General features: G+C 40.8%; 1 protein-coding gene across 1 annotated transcript in view; it reads right to left on the reverse strand.

Annotated features, from left to right (window-relative positions):
• The window catches only part of LOC149350414 (uncharacterized), a 51,080-nt gene that overhangs the window by 10,198 nt on the left and 19,343 nt on the right, over positions 1-21,539 (reverse strand). Inside the window, exons 7-11 of the mRNA XM_089579441.1 lie at positions 18,637-18,721; positions 15,653-15,805; positions 8,580-8,653; positions 7,435-7,444; positions 1,988-2,416 (exon numbers count right to left, since the gene is read on the reverse strand). Of these exons, the coding sequence (XP_089435567.1) occupies positions 1,988-2,416; positions 7,435-7,444; positions 8,580-8,653; positions 15,653-15,805; positions 18,637-18,721 (751 nt within the window). The remainder of the gene's footprint in view (positions 1-1,987; positions 2,417-7,434; positions 7,445-8,579; positions 8,654-15,652; positions 15,806-18,636; positions 18,722-21,539) is intronic.

Raw genomic sequence — 21,539 nt, forward strand, 5'->3', positions numbered from 1 at the left:
GTACAGTAATGAGTAGCTTGCTGCTTTAAATGCTGACGTCTTAACTACTGACGAACAACAGACCCAAATGGCTATATAGAGGTTCATGTAAATTCATACAACGAAAAGAAGTAAAAAGTATGCACTGGCTTCCTGTAAACCAATAAACAAAGTTGCACTAATGAAATGTGTTACTAACAAAACAAGAAACACTAAAGCATTTAACCTTGTTATGCCCTGTGCACCATGCATGATATAAACGGTACAACATTTATTTTCTTTCTAGTATGTAGAGTGCAATGATGTTTTACATTCTGCCTTTGCTGTGGCTACAATTTGACGACAAGACAGAGGGCTGAGCAGTGCAAACTTCAACAGGCATACTGCTAAAACAACATATGTCACTGATTTATCAATATCAATGGTTTATCAAGCAATGATTTTTTTTTATAAACTACTGGCAAAATGAAAATGGCTGAAGATTAATGCAACAAAAACGATTATCTTTCAAGCTGAGAAAAAGAAAAAACTATAACCTAACAAGAACTAATGGATATTCAGGCTGTTGATGAGCACCAAATACTGGTGTTAAAGATACATTTTCTCAGCACTTCAGTTGGCATCACCATGTCAGCAATGTTTGCAGCAATTTATCAGCAGCAACAAGGGCACTAACCCGATGTCGTTATTTGTGATCAATAAAAACTAATCTAGAGATCTACAACCTCATCACCTATTATGGGCAACTAGAATAAAAGTCAACACCACCCAGCTAATCCTTGCAAAAAAAAAAAAAAAAAAATCCAGCAAGTTACAAACACTAATTGCTTATCCTTAATGCAAACAGCATTTAAAAAACGTAATAAAATTCAATTTCGGTGCTGCTGTCACTTTTTGAATAATGCATTTTCTATTCCTCTTCTGATGTAATCTTTTCGAATATTACGCTTTCTATTCCTCTTCTGATGTCAATAAAATAAGGCTCGTAAATGACAGTACTGCCTATACTCAAAGCACTGAAAAATGGTTCATTCCAATGTTCCACAGTAATTATAAACCACAGACATGACAGTATAACTTGCCGCATAACCCTTAAAAGGTATATGACAAAAATTTACTTAAAGACGTCTGATTGCCTACTATTGTACGTTACTGCAAATATTCCTCAGCTACCCTCGGGTGTGCTAAAACGAGATGTTCCGAATAGTCCACCCAATGTTTCTATTTACATTATGCATCATTCACTTTTGCTACATTTTACAGAACTATTTTGTTTTACAAGTGTATTTCTTGGTTATTTTTTTTTACAAATATATTGTTACCTTTCCTTCGATTCGATACTAATGTTGGGCACCTTACCTATGTTGCCAGGCAATGTTGTTAATTTTTTGCATTGTTATACATTTTAGTCGGTTTACTGCTACCTGCCAAGTGATCCGGTCAGCTTTTAACTAAAGGAACCATTCCAGGATATTTTCGAAAACTTGAGCAGGTGCATGGGTGAGTGAGTGAATGTTCAAGACAAGTGAACAAATGAGCCAACAAACAAATGATTAATGAATGAATGAGTTTTACTATTTTGCATACTGTTTTGCGTGTATGCCAGAGTATTGGAATTCAGTTGTGATGTCTTCAGACATTAAAAATAAGATGAATTAGTTTTTACCCTGTAACTTTCTCATAATCTGAATTAAAATAAGTTCCACACACTAAAATCCATGAACAACCAAATGCTAGCAGTTCAGAAGTTTCACTCGGTGTGTTTTCAGCTCAGGTATTTTAAGGTTAACTAAGTATTTTATTTTTAAACTCTGTGCCTAGCACAGAACAGCATAACTTCATTGACACGTTCACAGCCACATACCTCACCAAGAGGGAGTGTTTAATTGCTATGTTCAAGAGGCTGTTCAGGACACTTCTGAAAGTGCATTTTCAGTGTTTTCAGTGTTCTTGTGATACTGGGCCCATGCTCGGGCCCAGTATCACAAGGCAGTGAGTGGCTGCTTACCTCATACTCTGCATCAGTCTGAGTGCCCATCACTCTGAAGGTTCTTCCAGCAGTTTCAGTTTGGATGACGTCTTGGAGCCCTTGAGGATAACAATGCACATCTGCACAGGAGGCTATGAGAGTTGCACCTGCTTGTATGCCCACAGTGACATGCGTGCAGTTTTCACTGTCTGTGGCAACTAATGTGTTCACAGAGTTCATCATCCCTACATTCTGAGACCTTAGGGACTTGTGCTTGGGTGCAGCTGTTTCTTGTCCTGGCGAGTTGAATATGAGGCATCTCCGTATTTTGTTATGCCTTCTCTTCACAGATAAAAGCATGCTCTCTAGAGACTGGCCCTTCCGCTCAGAGGCATCTTCATTAAACAGCTCTGGACATTCTTGTGTTGCAAGAGGCAGTGCTGGTAAACTCTCGCTTTTTTCGCTGCTCTGAAATTGACAAAAAGAAAATAAGAACATAAAGAGAAACGTGAGTACAGAACAAGGAAATAAAAAAAGGCACTATGCAAAAAATATGCTCGGCCATTCAGAAAATGCAGGATGTCAAAATACTGAAACAAAAAGAACCGGTTTATGGTTTATTACGGTTTAACGTCCCAAAGCGACTCAGGCTATGAGGGACGCCGTAGTGAAGGGCTCCGGAAATTTCAACCACTTGGGGTTCTTTAATGTGCACTGATATCGCACAGGACATGGGCCTCTTAGAATTTCACCTCTATTGAAATTCGGCCGCCGCGGCCGGGATCAAACCCGCGTCTTTTGAGTCAGCAGCCAAGCGCCGTAACCACTGAGCCATCACGGCAGGTGAAACAAAGAAACAAACAAAACAAAACTGGTGATCAGCATTTTCACATACAACTTAACCTGCAAAACCGGAACAATGATGCAGACTTTACTAACAGCCAAAAAGAAAAACACACATGACAGCACACGAAATATACTTCACAAAAACCGAGTGAGCATACGCAGTAAGCACAGACATACGAGCGTACTTTTGACATGCTTTGCTAATGATCACGACTATAGCCAAGAAATTGCCACCAGGGTTGTGCTTGGTCAGTTGATAAACTTGGTAAATGACAACTCACGCATTTTAGGCATATATGGTTTGCAAGAGATCTGTACCCAAAGGCACAACCAGTGTTTCATGCCAAAGTTCCCTAATGCAACTCTTTAATCCTTGTTTTTGTTTGTTGTGATAGCTATGCAAGATCAACTATGACTAATCAACACTATTAAAGATGATGAAAAATATCCTTAACTAGTTGAACTATAGAGTTTGTAAGCAATGCTTCATTCTAGCTTGAAAAAAACAGCAAGCAGCACACTAGTCATTGTGAATAAAAATGAATATTTTTACACTTGGTGTGGCATTCACTGCATTATACTGAAAGAGGTAAATCGTGGGTAGTAATTCCTGATGGGCCACATTCACAAGGCACTATTACATAAAAAAACAAATGCACAGATACATGCCCAGCACTCAAGAACCAAACTTAAGCAGCGTGATCACTAGTTTGCCACACACTACCGATTCAGCACCTTAGTCTAATGAATTCTTTCTTGCCTTCAGTGTATACAGCCCCACAAGACAATGCTGAGATTAACTTGACTCCAAACAAGGTATGTTAAAGCTCATACCCTGAACTATTAAGGCGAAAGCATTTTAATGCCTCATCGTTGTCGACAGAAGGTTGTCAGCTGAGATGTCACGCTTTTCGGCTGGTCAAAATGGTGATGATGTCAGAGTGCGTGGATTCACAGCAATTCGGTCACCCACGGAAGTAAAAAAAAAAGAGAATTTAAAGCAATAAAAATAAAATAAATAAAAGACTAAAAATGAAAACAAATAAAAATTTAAAGACAACAAAAAAATAAAGAAAAAGAAAGTAAAAAGGTTAAAAGAAGAAATACAAATCAAAATAAATAAAAAGTAAAAGAAAAATAATAAAGAAAAAAATAACTCGGTGCCAAACAGTGCGCCAGGAGAGACTTTCGCCTTGCAGCACTTTACAGAGCCAAAGTGCCCCCTGAATTTTTCATATTTTGCACATCGGTCACAGTGCTCATTAACAAGCACAAGCATAAAACGTTGCTAACAATGGGTTTCGGAAATGCTTCATAGACTGTGCACTTTGATATGGGTGCAGTGTACACAATCTATGTATACTTAATTCATATTTAGATGGAATCTAAGAATGAATTTTAGTTCCGCGTAATAGTTAATAACAAGGGGTGTGTTAGCACTTTCCAACACTATGCATCATCTCCAGCAACAGCAGAGTTCAAAGCATGCAAATTAAATAAAAATGAATAGCAAATGAAATTACATAATAAATTTCAATCACTCATGTCAATATACGTGATAAAATGAACCACACTATGCTAGCCTAAATTCTAAATTCTAGCTAACATATAGAAGATCTCATCCATAAACACAGAAATGAGCGCTTATTTAGGAAAAAATTGACAGAAATGCTTTTAGTAGAACCCTCATAAATGTACACTAGTGAAAATGTTCCTAATCAATGATGTAAATGACTACTTATTTTATCTAATTTCTTGACGTGCCTATGATAATTTTGCCATTGCAATTCGTTTGTGCTAATTTATGTTACATCACTCTTAAACATGTTACGCTGTGTTGCAGTGTCAGGTGCACCATGGGGGACGGGCCTCGTCAGGCTTACTATGCCTTTTGCCCTCCGCCTCAAGTATGAACACATGCTTGGAATAAAAACCTTCCTTCCTTCCTTCCTAGTGCACATCAGCTTATTTCTCAGGTAAAGCAACACACCTTGCTTTCTTTCTTTTCTTTTTTTTTTATACAGTAGAGCTCTATATATGAAATCTCTGGTGGTTGTCGACGCATAGCTGAGCCCACGCAAAGCCCCACTCCACAATCACATGACCACCCCACCAGAGTGCTCTGCTCTCGTTCCACAGGGGTGAGGGAAAGAGGCTAAGGGTGGGAGCTACGAGGGGGAGGAGAACTCACAGCGCCAGAACGCCTGGCTCTCCTAGCAGGGCGCCCATGACGGGAAAGCACAACGGAAACTGGGAGGGGAGGCTGAAGCTGTGTAGCTGTGATTCCAGCAGAGATGGTATTCACAGATGTCACACAAAGCCACAAGAATATGGCAAGAGCAATAGATGGCATGAGCTAATCTTGGCCACGTAATGTAGACGCAAGGCAAATACCAGCCATAATACTGCGAAATCCATATCGCATCTTTGGTGACAAAAAAAATTGGTAAACTGGCAACAGCCATTAAATAATGCTTCCCGGTGAAAAAAATCACCGGGAAGAATGTAGCAACTAGCATTTGAAAAAAAATCACCTAAAGGCACAAAAAATTCCATGACACAAAGGTCATTTTCAAGAGTGTCCCTGGTCCCTGCCATGCTTGCCAAGAAAAGTTGTGCACCATGCTCTTCAATCCCACACAAAAATTCATTATTTTGCAGCTAGGTTACTAACTACTTAAAACTGAAAGTTGACTTCTTATAATATATAACTGATGGCGTAACGAGTTGAAAAGTGCATTGGTAGCTTTGAAACAGTGCACAATAGCTATGGATCACAGATGACCCATGCTCAATGGGCACAGTAAGAAGCCACAGAGAATGCACATCTGCGCAGCAGTTACAAATAGTTTTAAGGAAATGTGCGGTAGCGGTCTTACAGTGGGTGGCCACCTGAACCACACCATGAAGGAAGGGGAGGGGCGGAAAGGGGCAGAGTTGTAAAAATAATGATTACTATGCTACCTCTAGCTGAATTTCCCAATTTACACCTGCATAAACATTACAATCTTTTTTTGTTACATAAATGACCACAATTCTTTCAAATATTTCCTTGCAGCAAAAGAAAATTTTCTTGAAAGGTAGTGTTAATTGCACCTGTTCATTTTGACAAAAAGCATGAAAATATACATAACAAATGTAGTCATGTACTATTGACAGAAATCCAACTGAAGTTTTAAGATGCCTCTTGCAATGTTCTCTAGTGAATGTGAACATGAAGCAATGCAATAGTAAAGACCTGTTAGAATAACTAAAGCAGACAAAATGCATCGCTTTCAAACACACTGATGAGCTCCATCCTTTCAAAAGCTTAGAACTTTCAGTAACAAGACAGAGCTTTCACTAAAGGTTAGCCTTTAAGATGGTAGTTCTATCCGATAAAACTGCTCAAACAAATATACCGTAGCTTTCTGTTATCTGATTCAGCTGAGAATATACGTAGCTGCAAAGCTGGCATTCCAAGGCTTTCAAATTTTCAAGAAGAATTAGCTGCTCCACTCAAAATTCAACAGTAACCAGTCTGAGCAGCAAAACTGATTTTGCCTGATGCAGTGCCTCCAAAAACAAAGAACACTATTTATGCATTTATGTGCTCCCATGTACTATCAGGGAGAAAAGTACCCAGGACACCCGAGTGGAAAGCAAACCCGATAGCTCTGTTAAAATTTCTCAGCAGCTCAAGACGAGATTTCTGAAAGTGAAAGTTGGCTTCGGCTGCAATAGTGTAACTGTAAAGTTTGTAAAGTAAGGTGATCGTAGAAAAACATTGTGCCTGTGCGTACGAATTGCTTTCTGCTTGCCCTCCAGACTTCTGTCCCAAACAAGACAAATATAAGAAAGCTAAAGTGCAACAGGAGGGTAAAACTTCCAGTTAAGCTTTTCAAGTACTAATGACAAAGCCCAAGACAAATCAAAATTACCATGCCAAATCTCAATTCCAAAAAAACTCAAACGTATCATGCTAACACTTCTGAGCAAAAGGACAACATGAAATATTCCAAGGTTCCACACACCAAACAGCCAAAAAGAAGAGTGCCTGTCTAAGTACTTCTGGCGACACTAAATGGCCCTCGGGATGCAAATCATTACTTGCTCACTTTGTGACAAGGTTCTTCAACTCTCGGATACAATTTGAACATTTGCAGTTCAGTCGTGACCACCCTTGCTCATCTTCCATCTCTGCCCATCTTCTGGAATAGGACGGCTGGCTCGCCATCCCTACTTGCCATGCCTACTGACAGCATTCGCACAGTACACAGTGTGCTGATCCCTTACCTCTACTTCTAGACCATGCAGCTTCTGAAATAAAGTTTTTGCTCTCTCCTGCAAGTCAGCACCCATGCCAAAGCTTCTAGGCAGATTCATTCATGTGGTACCACTCCATCCATCACTTCAGGAATTCTTTCAATTAATCACTCCAATAAGTCCCCACTTCACATCTGTAATCATAATTTACTGCACCTGGCTGTCAATTTTCTCCAAACCCAGTAGCCAGGCCATGGTACATCTTATACACATCCTATGAACTATACGGCCAAAATTTTGCTAACAACACTACACAACAATGTCATGACAGCGCGCTTTAGAGGACACATCTGACACAGTTTTCCTTTGATAACCAAATACAAAAATGACCTCACCTGGGTTTCTCTGCACACCCATGGGACAACAGGAAAGGAAGAGAAGTACATGCAAAAAGGCAGAATGAAGTGCTTTAGAAACAATATAAAAGATAACCTTCGCACTATGCATCACACATGTGAAAACTTCTGCGAAAGGAGGAGAGAAAATGTTACTAAGATGGCAAGCGATGCAGCAGAACCTTGTGTTCTACAGTCATGAACAAAAGTTTGTGGGACGTGGATTTGCAGAAAAATTTCTGCATTGCATCACTAGCCAGCCAATTGGTATCTGTTACAACAGATGGAACCTACTTTGTCTGGCCACTCAGAAATAAATATTTTGCTCCAAATTCCAAATTCGCATCCCGCAAACTTTTGTCCATGACTGTACTTGCGCCACTACATGCTATATTAGTAAGAACAAGTTTTGGTTTGGTTTGGTTTAAGGGGGTTTAATGTTCCGAAGCGACTCAGGTTATGAGGGATGCCGTAGTGAAGGGCTCCGGAAATTTCGACCACCTGGGGTTCTTTAATGTGCACTGACATCGCACAGTACATGGGTCTATAGAATTTCGCCTCCATCTAAATTCAACCGCCATGGCTGGGATCGAACCCACATCTTTCGGGTCAGCAGCCAAGCGCCGTAACCACTGAGCCACTGTAGCTTGCAATGGGCTTTCCCATAATGACATCCTACTAATTTTAACGAGTAATGATCCTTACAGATGCACTCTTCTAGCTATGAAAAAACAAAACAGTGCTTTGATATATCCAGACTGCAGTAAGAACTCCAGCAGGAGCATTTGCCTCATACATGCACCCCTATATATATGCATATATGTATGCTACACCACAGTGACAGCCTAGTTAATGAATACAGTGACAGCCTAGTTAATGAATAACTTAAGGAAGGCCGAGTTCAAAAACTAAAAACTGAACCTCAGAAAATGCAGCAAGAAATACAGATTTACCCCCTTTACTACTGCACTGGGTGAATCTTGTGGCTATCTTATTTATTTTCTATATGAGCTCTAATATATTACAGAATTAAAGCATAAGGGGGAAGGACAAATAATTTCAATATATTATAGTACAAGGGAAGACTGCTACAACTCTGAACAGTTCTTCGCTTTGCATACACTAGACCATTTCAAGCACCTTACTTCGCATGAAGTCGGCTCACACATATGGCGTCCTCAGGCCTGTCTTCAATTGGTGCATTTACCATATGTGTCACCTAGAAAAATGCCGAAAAAACAAATGTAAAAGGGTTATTAACCCAAATCTTTCATAATGACTCCAACTTATCAAAGGAATATTTCACTTGTTCAAATAGGGGCAGAAGTAAGCCCACAGGGAAATGGTTAATGGCACCAAACTAACAAAAGGTAGTCCTACATGCAAAAGCAACATCCCTGCCTGAATGATGTTGTACAGGAAAGCGCCAGGTAATTGGTTTGGTTTGGTTTATGGGGTTTAACGTCCCAAAGCGACTAAGGCTATGAGAGACGCCGTAGTGGAGGGCTCCGGAAATTTCTACCACCTGGGGTTCTTTAACGTGCACTGACATCGCACAGTACACGGGCCTCTAGAATTTCTCCTCCAAAGAAATTCCAGCCGCCGCGGCCGGGATCGAACTCGCGTCTTTCGTGTCAGCAGCCGAGCACCATAGCCGCTGAGCCACCGCGGCGGCCGCCAGGTAATTTCAGGCCTTTCTAGTTCTTCAGTGAGCAATAAAACTTAGTGCTTGGGTTTTCTTGCACTTCACACCTATCACAAAAGTATTGCATTCTGATCCACATAGGCAGAAGTTCTATGTGTGATTTCATGTTTCACAGAAGCATAGCTGAGGCAGGGATCCACTACACTTTTAATTGGCACAAATGTTCTCTAACCAAAGAAAGCTTCTTCTTTGAAAACCCACTTAGTAAGCAACTTGATGGTTTTCAATGCACCTGATCAGAGGCTGCAACAGTGCATGCAGCAGTACGCACGTGCCATATATCAGCTGTCAATTTATTCACAGACAGTCCTGCATTACTCCACATGCTTAAACACGAACAACATCACAGTGCTTGAAACTGAACTTCCAGGTGAGTAAAAAAACCCTTTTCCATGTTAAATATGTGGCGAAAACTGTGCCTGAAACTACACGCTCAAGCTCAGCATGAAAAGCATTCAATAAGTATGTAAGACAGGCGTTTTGCAATAGACTATTAATCCACACAACTGACCTAGCGAATTAAAGAGAAGTTGAAGTGCTTCTAAAACAGTGAGTTAAAACTGTCGTTTGACGTTTTTTGAGCTTGGACATGAACGTCATGCATAAACTGACAAAACTAAGTGCAAAAAACTTCTATTTACTGAACAATGCACAGCCGCAGCACTGGCCCACAAAGCTTTGCTACAGATCATGAACTGCACAGCACCAATACTGATGTCTGTGTCATTACTGCTGGAACTAACAGGTGAAAGCCACTTTGGTTTGTTGCAGGTGTGGTCTAAAGGCAAAATTTTGTGACTGTGCCTGCAATGCCTGCAGGCACACAGTGTTTCCATGTATGAATCTAAGCCTCCGGTTCTACAAGGCGCTGCAACAGACACAGGCCACAGCAGTGACACAATGCACACTGAAAGCAAATGCATCACACTTTCGTGCATCAGCAGTCAAGTGGCAGATATGAATGCTTTACAGAGCTTCTTTTGTGCAAAATTTGGGGACACAGATAAGCATGCACTGGAAAGTAGCCATACAATAACCTCACTATGGGAATGGGTATCCCTAGGTCAGAGTATGTTTCAACGTTTACATCATCAGATATATGCAGGAAGGAAAAGATGCTAGTCGTGTTCTGGTTGCTTTTGAATTATTTTTGTGTCCCAGCTGTACAAAGCTATCGCGTGAAAATACACATACAAATCAAAGAGGTCATCATGTCTGCAGCCATCTTTTACTGGCCATTATCTGCTTGATTTTGACAGACATGATGTACCTTTCATTCAAGCTGCATAATCCTTGGAGATGCTGTGTACACAGTTGTGTACAAAGCTAACTCACAGCTTTTTCTGAGTGTGCTGCACCTAGCAGCGATTTCTTAGTCTGAGGTGAATTTTGGATCCCCCATGTCGCAAATAGGTTGTTTTTGATGCCTTGTAGTAAAAGCACTAAATAATATTTCGGGAAACAGTGAGCAGGGTAGCACATTGTCCGCCCTTTTTATGCACACATATTTTGCCACCAGTAATAAATTTTTTCTTCACAATTTAAGGTGGAACACTGGTCTCTGAGACCAAAAAATGACCATAAAATCAATTTTCAGAAAAGGACATTTGTGGAATCTACAGCGAGTGTTTTCCAACTGTACCAATTTTTTCCTTCAAGAAATTAGCATTTTGACCATGATATTAAATTGAGGTCATCGTGTGGGCTGAATTTATGCAGTAGCAGACAATTTAATGGCATGAAAAATTTTGGACATCCGGCTGCCTTAGTATGTCGATATCTCAACATCTAGGACAGATAGAGATGTCATACTGCTTGCTAAGGGAAGCTGAAGGCACAGTGTGTGCAATAATCGAAGCAGATCTGTTCACTCGCACTTCAAAAATTTATAATTCTGCAAAGTTTACAGATACATTACATTCACACCTTTTATATTAATATTCCAAGTACTGTAAAATTGCTAATGAAGGCAAAAATGGAAAAATGGCTTTGATTATTGCACTCTTTACTCAACATACTATGTAGCCATGGATTAAAAATGATTTTTTATTGAGCAGTTTTTTTTGCACCAAGGTACTAATGAACGACTAATTAAAATTGATTATCTTGGGAACCGACTAATTTATGAGGAAGGTAATTTCATTGCTGGAATCGGTATAAAAAAGTGAGCAAGGTGATGCAGTTTCATTAGGATCGGACCAAAAATAAGGAAAATAGGTCTAAGACCAGTGTCCTTCCTTAAAGCGTAATGTGCAAGTTCGAAATAGAAATTGATTCCATGATCCTCCGGGAGTTTACTTGATAAGTCATGGTATATTTCAATGTTGCTATTTCAATCAATTATGACACTGTACGAAATTTTGCACATCTCTACAAAAAATGAACCGCTGGCATTCTGCGCTGGAAAACTACCTAATTTTCCTTCTTGAGGCCTGAATTACTATTTGGGCAGAAAAATATTTAAACAAGAAACTGCAATAAACAAGCGTTCGCTGAGAAGGTGCATTCATGGTATTTCTAATAAATAAATTATTGCTTTTTTTTCTTTCTTTTTTTTTCTGGACTATTGTTCTGTTATGTATCCTCACCCCCCCCCCCCCCCCCCCCCTGCAATAATGCCTACGGGCGCTGCAGGTATTTCTAATAAATAAATTATTCGGACACACTCGCTTCTGCCCGTGGGTTCCCTCTCTTGGTCTTCGTAACCATCACTGCCCCAGGAAATGGACTGTGTTCTTGCTTCACGCGGCGCGTGCATTTGTTTGTGGCATGACCTGCGGCTGTGTTGCATTGTCTGGTATCATGATTTGAGATGTTGACATGACGAAAGCATAACTTGACTCGGACACAGTCTAGTATTATTGCTTGCAAACGGAACATGGGGAGTGGTGAAATTCATGAATTTTAAAGCCAGTTTTTCATAGAAAAGCGACCACATTGACGTTCAATGATTTTCTGGGCTGTTCCATTATTCAGACCATTTTCCAGGTCCTGTGAAGTCCCAAATATCGGTCGGTGTCTGTAATGCTGTTTTCAGATTCTCATTCATTAGTTCTTCTACAGCCTGTATTACCAGCCTGCATTTAGAAGCTGCTACCTAGCATTGTATCAAGTTATTCTATTTGAAAAGGAGCTTAGGTAGAGTTATTTTCAGAATAAGAGAGGTGAGGTGCAAACCACTATCCTTGGTAAGCACCACATGTCATCATAATCAGCCTGACTGCACCCACTGCAAGGCAAAGGGCTCTCCCATGTCTCTCCAATTAACCCTGTCCTTTGCCAGTTGTGGCCCCCGCAGACTTCTTAATCGCATCCGCCCACCTAACTTCCTGCCGCACCCTGCTACGCTTGCCTTCTCTTGGAATCCACTCCAGGACTGGCGGTTATCTTGCCTCCGCATTACATGCCTTGCCCAAGCACATTTCTTGCTCTTGATTTCGACTCGGATGTCATTAACCCGCGTTTGTTCCCTCACCCACTCTGCCCACTTCCGGGCAAATGATGTTATAAAAGCTGCCTGTACTTTGCTTCTGTTTTCCACCCCTCAGCATTACCAAGTCTGAAAGCCTACTGACATGCTTTTGTTTGCCACTGCCCCTCATTCACCTGATAAAACCTGTGCAGCACTTTCCTTACTGCAGCAGTGGCCTAGTGGTTTGAGCACCCACCTCGCATGCAGGAGTTGTGGGGTCTGATACCGGCAACCACCGATTTTCCAATGGCTATAAGCTTTCCCCTGGCCTGGTGCTCAGCTTCTTTAAAGTTAAATGTTTTGAAAAACGGGTGCATGGCCGCATCTCAAGCACACAAAACTTGTTAGCCATGGCATTCTTTCACAAAGCTGCCCTTGCACCATTAAAGTCAAATCACCACTGCCAGTCTCTCTCCTAAACTACCACTAGTGTACAAGCTCGCTGACAGCTCATCTATTCATAGGTCTGAATTTATTAAACACTGTATAACACTGTATGCCCTCCACATTATTTATTCAAATTCGAACATGCTATGATGGTCCCTTTGAAACTGAGCAAGGTGGACAGGCTTGCTCGTTCATTGGGTGGCCAAACAAAGCACACATTTTAAATGCTCATATGGTCACAACCATCCGTTTGCGTGAAATCTATTTATTTCAATATACTGCAGGCCAGATCTATGCCCAGACAGGAGGGACTTGAAACAAAAACATAACACGTAATAATAATGATAAATAGACTGTATGTCACACAACAAAAGCAACACAGATAGCATAACAAAAAGTAAAAATGCACGCAAGTTTTGAGTGCAAACCTTCTGGCATGTTTAATTTAGAAAATAATCATGAAGTTCTTCATCGACATTAGTAGAATAAAAAACAGACCCAGGAAGTGCACTGCAGACAGAAATGGTTTCTGAGAAGAAATTTTGTTTGTATGTGTTTGTTTTAGCAAAAAGTGTATGTAAAGAGTGTTTCTTGGTGCGGCGGCTCATTCAAGTGTCGACGACCAAAAATTCGGACTCCTGATTTTCCGGACATGCTAGATTATTCGGACTTTTTCACGGCACCGTGACATAGCCCATAGAGCCAATGTATAAGAGCGCCTGAAATTTCAGACACGCTGCAACTGACTGCTCGATTTTTCGCACTCGCCGCCAATACCCAAGCCACCATATAATGTGTACAGCGGAACTTCACAAATTCAAACTGCAGGAGAGATCAAAAACTTGTCACACAAAATGAAATTCAAGCTTAAAGAGAGCTTCTTAGATTTCAAGGCTGAAATTCTATGCGAGTCAGCAGATTATGCCCGTGTGGTTTCGAATTAGTACTGTTGTTAAATGCTGTCCGCCGCACAAACTTTAACAGTAGCCATGGTTTGCGGAACTCATCTATGCCTAGTTTTTTGTCTCAAATATGGAAAGGGATAGTAGCGGAGCACGTGGGAGATGTGCGGCTTCACGGAGGCTGTGAGTACTTAACAAAATAGTGGTGCATCTCAAAGCGAGGTCAGCGTACCCGCGGAAAAACGCACCATAACCTTGACTTTTCTATCGTAAAACTGTAAACAACTGGTGTTTTGATGCCAGATAAGATGCCCCTCAAGCCACAACAGAATACATATAGCCGGATAAGATGCTGATTTTGACTCTAGTCGCTAGGCCTAATTACAAACGCTAACGTCGACAGAGCGCTTGTTTCGGCTGTTTGTTGGTTCTTATCATTTCGCCATCTTCACAATCTCGCTCCGGGCCCTCTGCACTCCAGGCGCCACACAGTTCCCGCAGCGGCGTGTTCGCTTTTGCATCTAGACTCTGTCCCACCCATGTGTTCGTCGTCGACATGCCGAGGGCAGCACAGCCAGGCCAAGCTCTTGAAAGTGGTCGCTGCCTGTCATTTGTGCACATGACGCGCGGCAAAATTTAGTCATGAGGAGCTTCACAATGTGCACAAAACAAGAGACCCCTTCCTGCGGCTTACTGACAACAAGTTAGTGATTTTTTTCGGTGAAATTTGATTTTTCGGACGTTTTCGCTGTCCCCAGAGAGTCCAAAAAATCTGGTGTAGACTACTGGATTGCCCGAGGAATGAAGGAGAGATAACTCTGAGTTTACCTGTCAATATTTTATGAACAAGGAAAATACGGCCGATTTTTCTGTGCACACAACGTAGTGGAATTTTATTATCTTCCATAAGTTCTGTTAGAGAGTCAGGCATTCTGTATTTAATGAAAATAAAGCAGACTGCTTTGAATGAGCTCTAGTTGATAAACATCTTTTTTAGCATGCGGATTCCATTTAGCAGAAGCATACTCAAGTTTTGACCTCATGAAATTATTTTGTGCAAACAGCTTTATATTGCTACGAGTATGCTTTAATTCAAGTATTAAAAAGCAAAGCTTCATGAAAGCAGCAGAGCAAAGTTCCAAAATATGAGCACTCAAAGTTAGTTGGTTTGTAAAAGTGACTCCTAGGTACTTATAATGAGAAACCTCATGAATATTATTGTTCTGAAGGTGATACGGGTAAGAGCTAACATTTTTCTTCCGAGCAATCCGCAAAAGCACAGTCTTATCAATATTTAGGTCCATATTCCATTTTTCACACTAGTGACAAATTTTTAGCAAGGATTCTTGGAGCATCTGATGACCTGCAACTGACGAAATTATTCTAAAAACCACACGCTCATTTGTGAACAATTTATTGATACTGAAGGGGAAATTACATCTATTAGATCATTTATGTATATTTAAAAAAAAAGTTATAAGACCTAACAGCCTTCCCTGAGGGACACTGGAAGTAACAGCAAGTGCTTTAGAACAGGCAATGTTCACCTCGACAAATTGAGTTCTATTTCAGATAAGCTTTAATCCACTCAACAAAGAGGCAAGGGAAGTCCAATCAGCTGCAATTTAAAAACTAGTTTGGAATGCGGCACTCTGTTGAAGGTAATTAACATTATTCTAACTTTTCCTAGTTAATTATCACGTTCAACTGCATCTCTTTCCACGAAAACATATAAGAATTACAGTGCCTCACCTGCTTGCCATTCCTGTGAGAAAATGGAGTAGAAATGTGTGGCGGAGAGTCTGAACCATTACTACTTTGTCCACATGACAGTGAGTCTTCGTTAGTGATTACAGGCCCTTGATGTGACACATTTGATTCACGACAAATTTCAGCGAAGTCAGCCTGGAAATAGAATAACGGTATAAGCAACGCAAGATAAACTGAAAGACCTGCTTATTTCAGAGGCAAAAGTATTTGTTCTTTGTCTGAAGTAGATAATTCAATATCTGAAACTACACATGACATGCACGCTGTGTAAAATATTAAAAGGTTTTGCACATTTCTCAACCTTTCTTGACAAAAGAATGGGAGTCAATGTTGGTTTCCCCCAAAAAATTCCTTAATTAAGGGAGATCATCTCCCCTCCTCCTTCCCCATAAATAATAATAATAATAATAATAATAATAATAATAATAATAATAATAATAATAATAATAATAATAATAATCAGCAGCAGCAGCCTGACTACAACCACTGTAGGGCAGAGACCCCTCCCATATCTCTGCAATTGACCCTGCCCTGTGCCAGCTGCGGCCACACTATCCCCATAATCTTCTTAATCTTATCCGCCAACCTATTTTTCTGCCATCTCTTGCTACGCTTCCCCTTTCTTGGAATCCAGTCTGCTACCCTTAACTAAGACCTTCGGTTATCTTGCCTTCACATTACGTGCCCTGCCCAAGCCCATTTCTTCCTCCTGATTTCGACTAGGATGCCATTAACCATTGTCTGATCCCTGATATCCCTGTTGGTCCCTTGTTTATTCCAATGATATGTCGTTTTCCTCATTTATGACACTGCATATGCAGGACAATTTTATTCCAGGTCTTATTACAGCAGTCGCTGATAAGGCCGCATTTCCCAGTGGTGCGGCATTGCAGTTGTTGGCATTGTAACACAGAGGAGTGTGACGAGGAGAGGAGAGACAGACAACAGGTGTGGTGCACCATTCTGACTGGTTGGCACACACTTGCCACTAGCGATGCCTTTGGAAGAGACAACAGGTGTAGCACACCTCGCTAAATAGTTCTTTGCCTCACCTATTTTCCTCAATGCACCTGTCCCGCTTTATGTGGATGGATGAGCGAGAATGCATGACAATGTGAGACACATGGTCGCATGCAGATGCATGGTCAAGCGTGATGCGGAACTTACCCCTATGCACCTGCCCCTCACCTATACCCTCAATCAGAATCATCAAACACTCCAAGTGACTGCACGTTTTCCCACTACCCCAGCTATCGCTGAAACTCACATTACCACAAAGGTAAATTACCGGGAGCCATTTTTTTTAAAACTCATGTACAAATCAGGGTATTCAAGGAAAAATTCCATAATTAGGGTTTTTAGTGGATTATTTTTTCCAACAAAACCAACCGACTACAAGCACTCGTCTATGTACGGGAAGTAATATGCTTTATTATTTCCATAAAGGATCTAGGAATGCCAAGCTGTACCAAGCAACTCTGCATTGGTTCCAGACCTGCCAGACTACTTCTGTACACTGTAAAATATTCAACATCACAGCAGACATTTCAGGTACACAGCAGTCCAGGAGGACAATGTTAGCGTTGGCAGTGGTTGACAGAATGACATCAATATGATGTCTGGCTAGTACCTGTGTTCTGACCTCTCACTTCTAAAAACAATGTCTTAAAACTATCTTCAGGTTAAGCCACACCATGAATATAGAGGTTAAAAAGGTTTGAAATCAAAAGAAATCAACTGAAACCACCACAGTAAATAAAGAACAAGACATTTGCTAGTTTCCATGCAATGCCTTTAGCTTCATACACTGGCTAATCACATTTCCTTGAAAGCGCAGTTATCAGGTTTAACCTGAAAACTAAGGACCCTATCCATATGATTGATTTGATTGACTGATTTAAGGAGTTTAACGTCCTAAAGTGATTCAGGCTATGAGGGACACCGTAGTGAAGGGCTCCGGAAATTTTTGACACACTGGGGTTCTTTAATGTGCACTGATATCACACAGTACACAGGCCTCTAGCATTTCGCCTTTATTGAAATGTGACTGCCGTGGCTGGTATCGAACCCATGTCTTTCGGGTCAGCAGCCGAGTACCATAACCACTGAGCCACCACGGTGGCTCCGGATCAGTTAGATGACGCTTAGATGACGCTAAAATTCAATACATGAAAAAAGCGTGGCACTTTGCTTTGATACATTTTAAGTTTCTGAATGCTTTCACGATGCAGCTGTATAATATTCTGCTCAATATGAGGCAAAATTGAACACCCAAGAACGATATATTAGGCTTAACAGGCGGTACAGTGATACACTGGTGGCATGGTTATCAAGGTAAGGTGGTTGGTTTGTACACAGGCTATGAGACAACCCATTAAAATGTGGTCGCTCCAGCTGGGATTCCATCCTACAACCTTGTTCTCCTCAGCGACCCCACTCCACCGATGCCTTAGCCACCCCATCCTGCAGCGGGCTGTTGGGCTTAACCGTAAGCCATACAGGTATTTCATTTGTAGAAATGGACATTCATACAGACAAAAACACGCACAAAAATGAAGAGAATAAAGCTTTCTTAACTTCAGTGTGTGAAGACATAAGCACAAATACTCCTGTTTGCTGCCACAAGAAAAGAGCTATGCCCAACAAGTTGGTCTTAACTGCTATGAGCCATGTAGACAATGCTTATGTACACCTGTCACAAATGAGAAAGTACATAAGGGGTAGAGAATGACTGGAAGAAAATGTTTCGAAAAGTAAGCACACTCAACTCTCATCATTTTGCAAATACATAGCGCTTTTTCACAAAATAAGTTTTTAAACTACGTTTTTTTTTATGAACATTGTGAAAGTTTGAATACTTTCACGGTGAGTACCCGTAAAGAGGACATCATGCTCGTGATCTCAAAGCATTAGTAAAATCATAAGAGTTCACTAACCTAGTATTATTTATTCAAGGAGCCACTCACCTTTGGTACTTCTAGTCCTGGGTTTTCCAGATGAACGTCAGAATCGTCATCAATGACAGCATCTGGTACTACCCTGTCAACCTGCCTTTAAAGAGAGGGCGAGAGAAAAATATGAAAGATGAAAAAAGCTTCAAATAATCTGCAGCAGAAGAATGGAAAGTTCAGCTAGTTGACACATGATTCTTTAGCAAAAATGGCACAGGAACAAAGGATGGAGCAATAGCACGTAGACGGGACCAGCCTTGACTATCAACTTAAGGTTTATTGGAAAAAATAAAAAATACACCTCTTCAAACCGAGAGTACATGTGCTAAAAGGTATCATGCACTGATACTTTAATCAAGTGCATCAAGATACATCATCTCAGTCATGCACGACAACAAAAGGGGTGCCGACGCACGTGTCTCGGCTTTTGTGAATGTGAAACGCTTCAAGGGGTAGAGACACCAAAATTTTCGTAGAGTACTTTAGCTTTCAAATGGTGCGCAAGGCATTAGTAAACATGAATCACCACGTGAAATTTGCCTATACTCTGTACCTAGCTTATTGTTTGATTTGTTCTTTTATGCAGTTTTGGTTTCAGCTTCGGTTTCAGCAGTTAAAAGATGGCTGCAACATCACAAGTGAGCACCAGCTCATGCGGGCATACAAAAACTGCAATACATAGTTTGCACGAACGCCATAGCAGCCGCCATCTCTGGGTCCAGGAAGCGCAATGAAAGTCTGGCCATTTCCTTTGCCAACCGGTTCCCACGTCACTGTGGAGGCTAGCCTGTACACCTAAAAATGGCGCCCATGACGTAATGTGAAAACTATCTATATAATAACTCTTTGTTCACTTGCTGCCCTTCTGGCTTCTGAAGCAGTTTAGCTTAAGAGTCTGAAAGAATTAAAACAAAAAAGTGGAGATTATATTGCTGTTTTTGCATGCGTCCCGTAATCTTACACTCAGCTATGACGTTGCAACCACCGACAGGCAACTGAAACTGAAACTACACAGGAGAGAAAATTCAATTACAAATTATTTATTCAGCGCTGATGAATTCCATGCGGTGACCCATGTATACTAATGTCATGTGCATCATTCCAGTGCAAAATCACACTCTGAAAAATCTGGTGTCTCCACTCCTTCCAGTGATTTATTTCTCCTGTTAATTTGTCATCATGTATGTACAGGACTTTAGCTTCGATGAGAATAGGAATGCAAGGGGTGCTTGGGGGAGTATGACGATATTCCCTGTAATGTAAGGCTAAGTTCAAGGACAGAGCACCTTTTAAAGAAGTGCTGTGCTCACGCAGGCAGGTATTCAGGCACCTTCCAGTTTGCCCTATACAGAGCAGGAAGAAAAACATTGTCTCTGAAAATGGCAGAGGAGGATCAGCATGCTTAATGCCCCTAGTTTCCCACGATTCCACGAAAAATAAAAAATTTAGCAATTTTTTGCAGAATTTTGGGCTGGCAGCCAAATTTCCATTTTTTGACACAGTTGGTGTCATGGACGTCAGAAGGAACGACAGAATGATGAGAAAATGACTAATTTACCTTACTTGCACAAATACAACACGAGGGGGAGTTCGAGACCTTGGGAAAATTTTAAAAGAATATTCTTATGATTGTAAAAAAAAAAAACCCTAAATCATTCAGACCAACCACAGTCAAAGCAGGATACGCTGTAGGCCAGGTTTCTACCAGAAAAAAGCTGCCTGAACTTAGTCAAGGATTGCCTGTCCTAGCTGTTGTGCAGCAAGAGTAACTGAAAAACAGTGACAGAGACTTCGTGCAGTTTATAAGCAAGACAAACAAGGTGAATATTTCAATGTCCTGTTATTCTTCACTGGAAAGGAAGTGACCCCAACACTCTACCATCGATTTCAAATATTTGTCTATCACAATAAATTCTGTCGATGCAGAAGGATCATTCAGTCATGATGCAGATTTAGTATGAAACAAGCACCAATCTTTAAGTGAAGATAACACGAAAACATTACTCAATGCAGAGTTACAACAGCCACCTTCAATTTTAGAAGAGGGACCTCTACAGCATGCAAGGCTTGCACTCAAAAAATAAACTTGCATGTTTCTTTCTTTATTATGTAAACAATGTATAGCAAATACTCAAAAATTGTTTGGACCCATAGCCAGAGGCTAGTGTTGTGTCCAACACACTATGTTACAAGAGTAAGCAGACAAACAGCAACGGTTCATAAAAGGCTATAGATAACACGAAACGAAACAGCAACAATTCACACAGGTTTTCTACTGGCCAAGGAGGAATGTCTTAAATGAGGGTACAAAATTAGTTTTCATTTTTAAATCATTAGGAATTCCATTCCAGATTCATGCATCTAATTTTTCTTGCAGAATTTTGCGGATTCTTTACTCTGCATTTGCAAATTCAGAATTTTACACTGCAGAAAGTTAAGGGCCTTAAGCATGCTGAGTTAAGCTCACAGTAATGTCAGGCTCACTAGGCCTATCAACTGTCCACAATAGGAAAGTTCAACCAAGCTCAAAGGAACACCAGGCTTCCCTGGCATATGATGTAGCGCAGACTCAGGGCAGACTTAAAAGGGGAAGTTGGAAGATGGTCTTACTGCATTTTTTGGACTTCCATTGCAGAAAAAAGAGAAAATTTTCAATGCTTTTTCCCTCCTCTAAGTTTGCCCCATTGCAGGCCCAGTATGTCAGTTTAAGCTGCAAATTATAAACTGTGAGGTTTAACATCCTGGAGCGACATATGGGCTATGAGATGCGCCACAGTGGAGGACTCGGGATTAATTTGGACCATCTGGGGTTCTCTAACGTGAGCTGACATCAGATGGCACAAGGGCGTCTTCCACGTTTCGCCCCTATTGAAATACAGCCACCGCGGCCAGGATTGAATTGGCCGCAGTCATGGGTA

Source organism: Amblyomma mixtum, chromosome 3 (genome assembly GCF_055824585.1).
Source record: "Amblyomma mixtum isolate Tamu chromosome 3, ASM5582458v1, whole genome shotgun sequence".
Lineage (NCBI taxonomy): Eukaryota > Metazoa > Arthropoda > Arachnida > Ixodida > Ixodidae > Amblyomma > Amblyomma mixtum.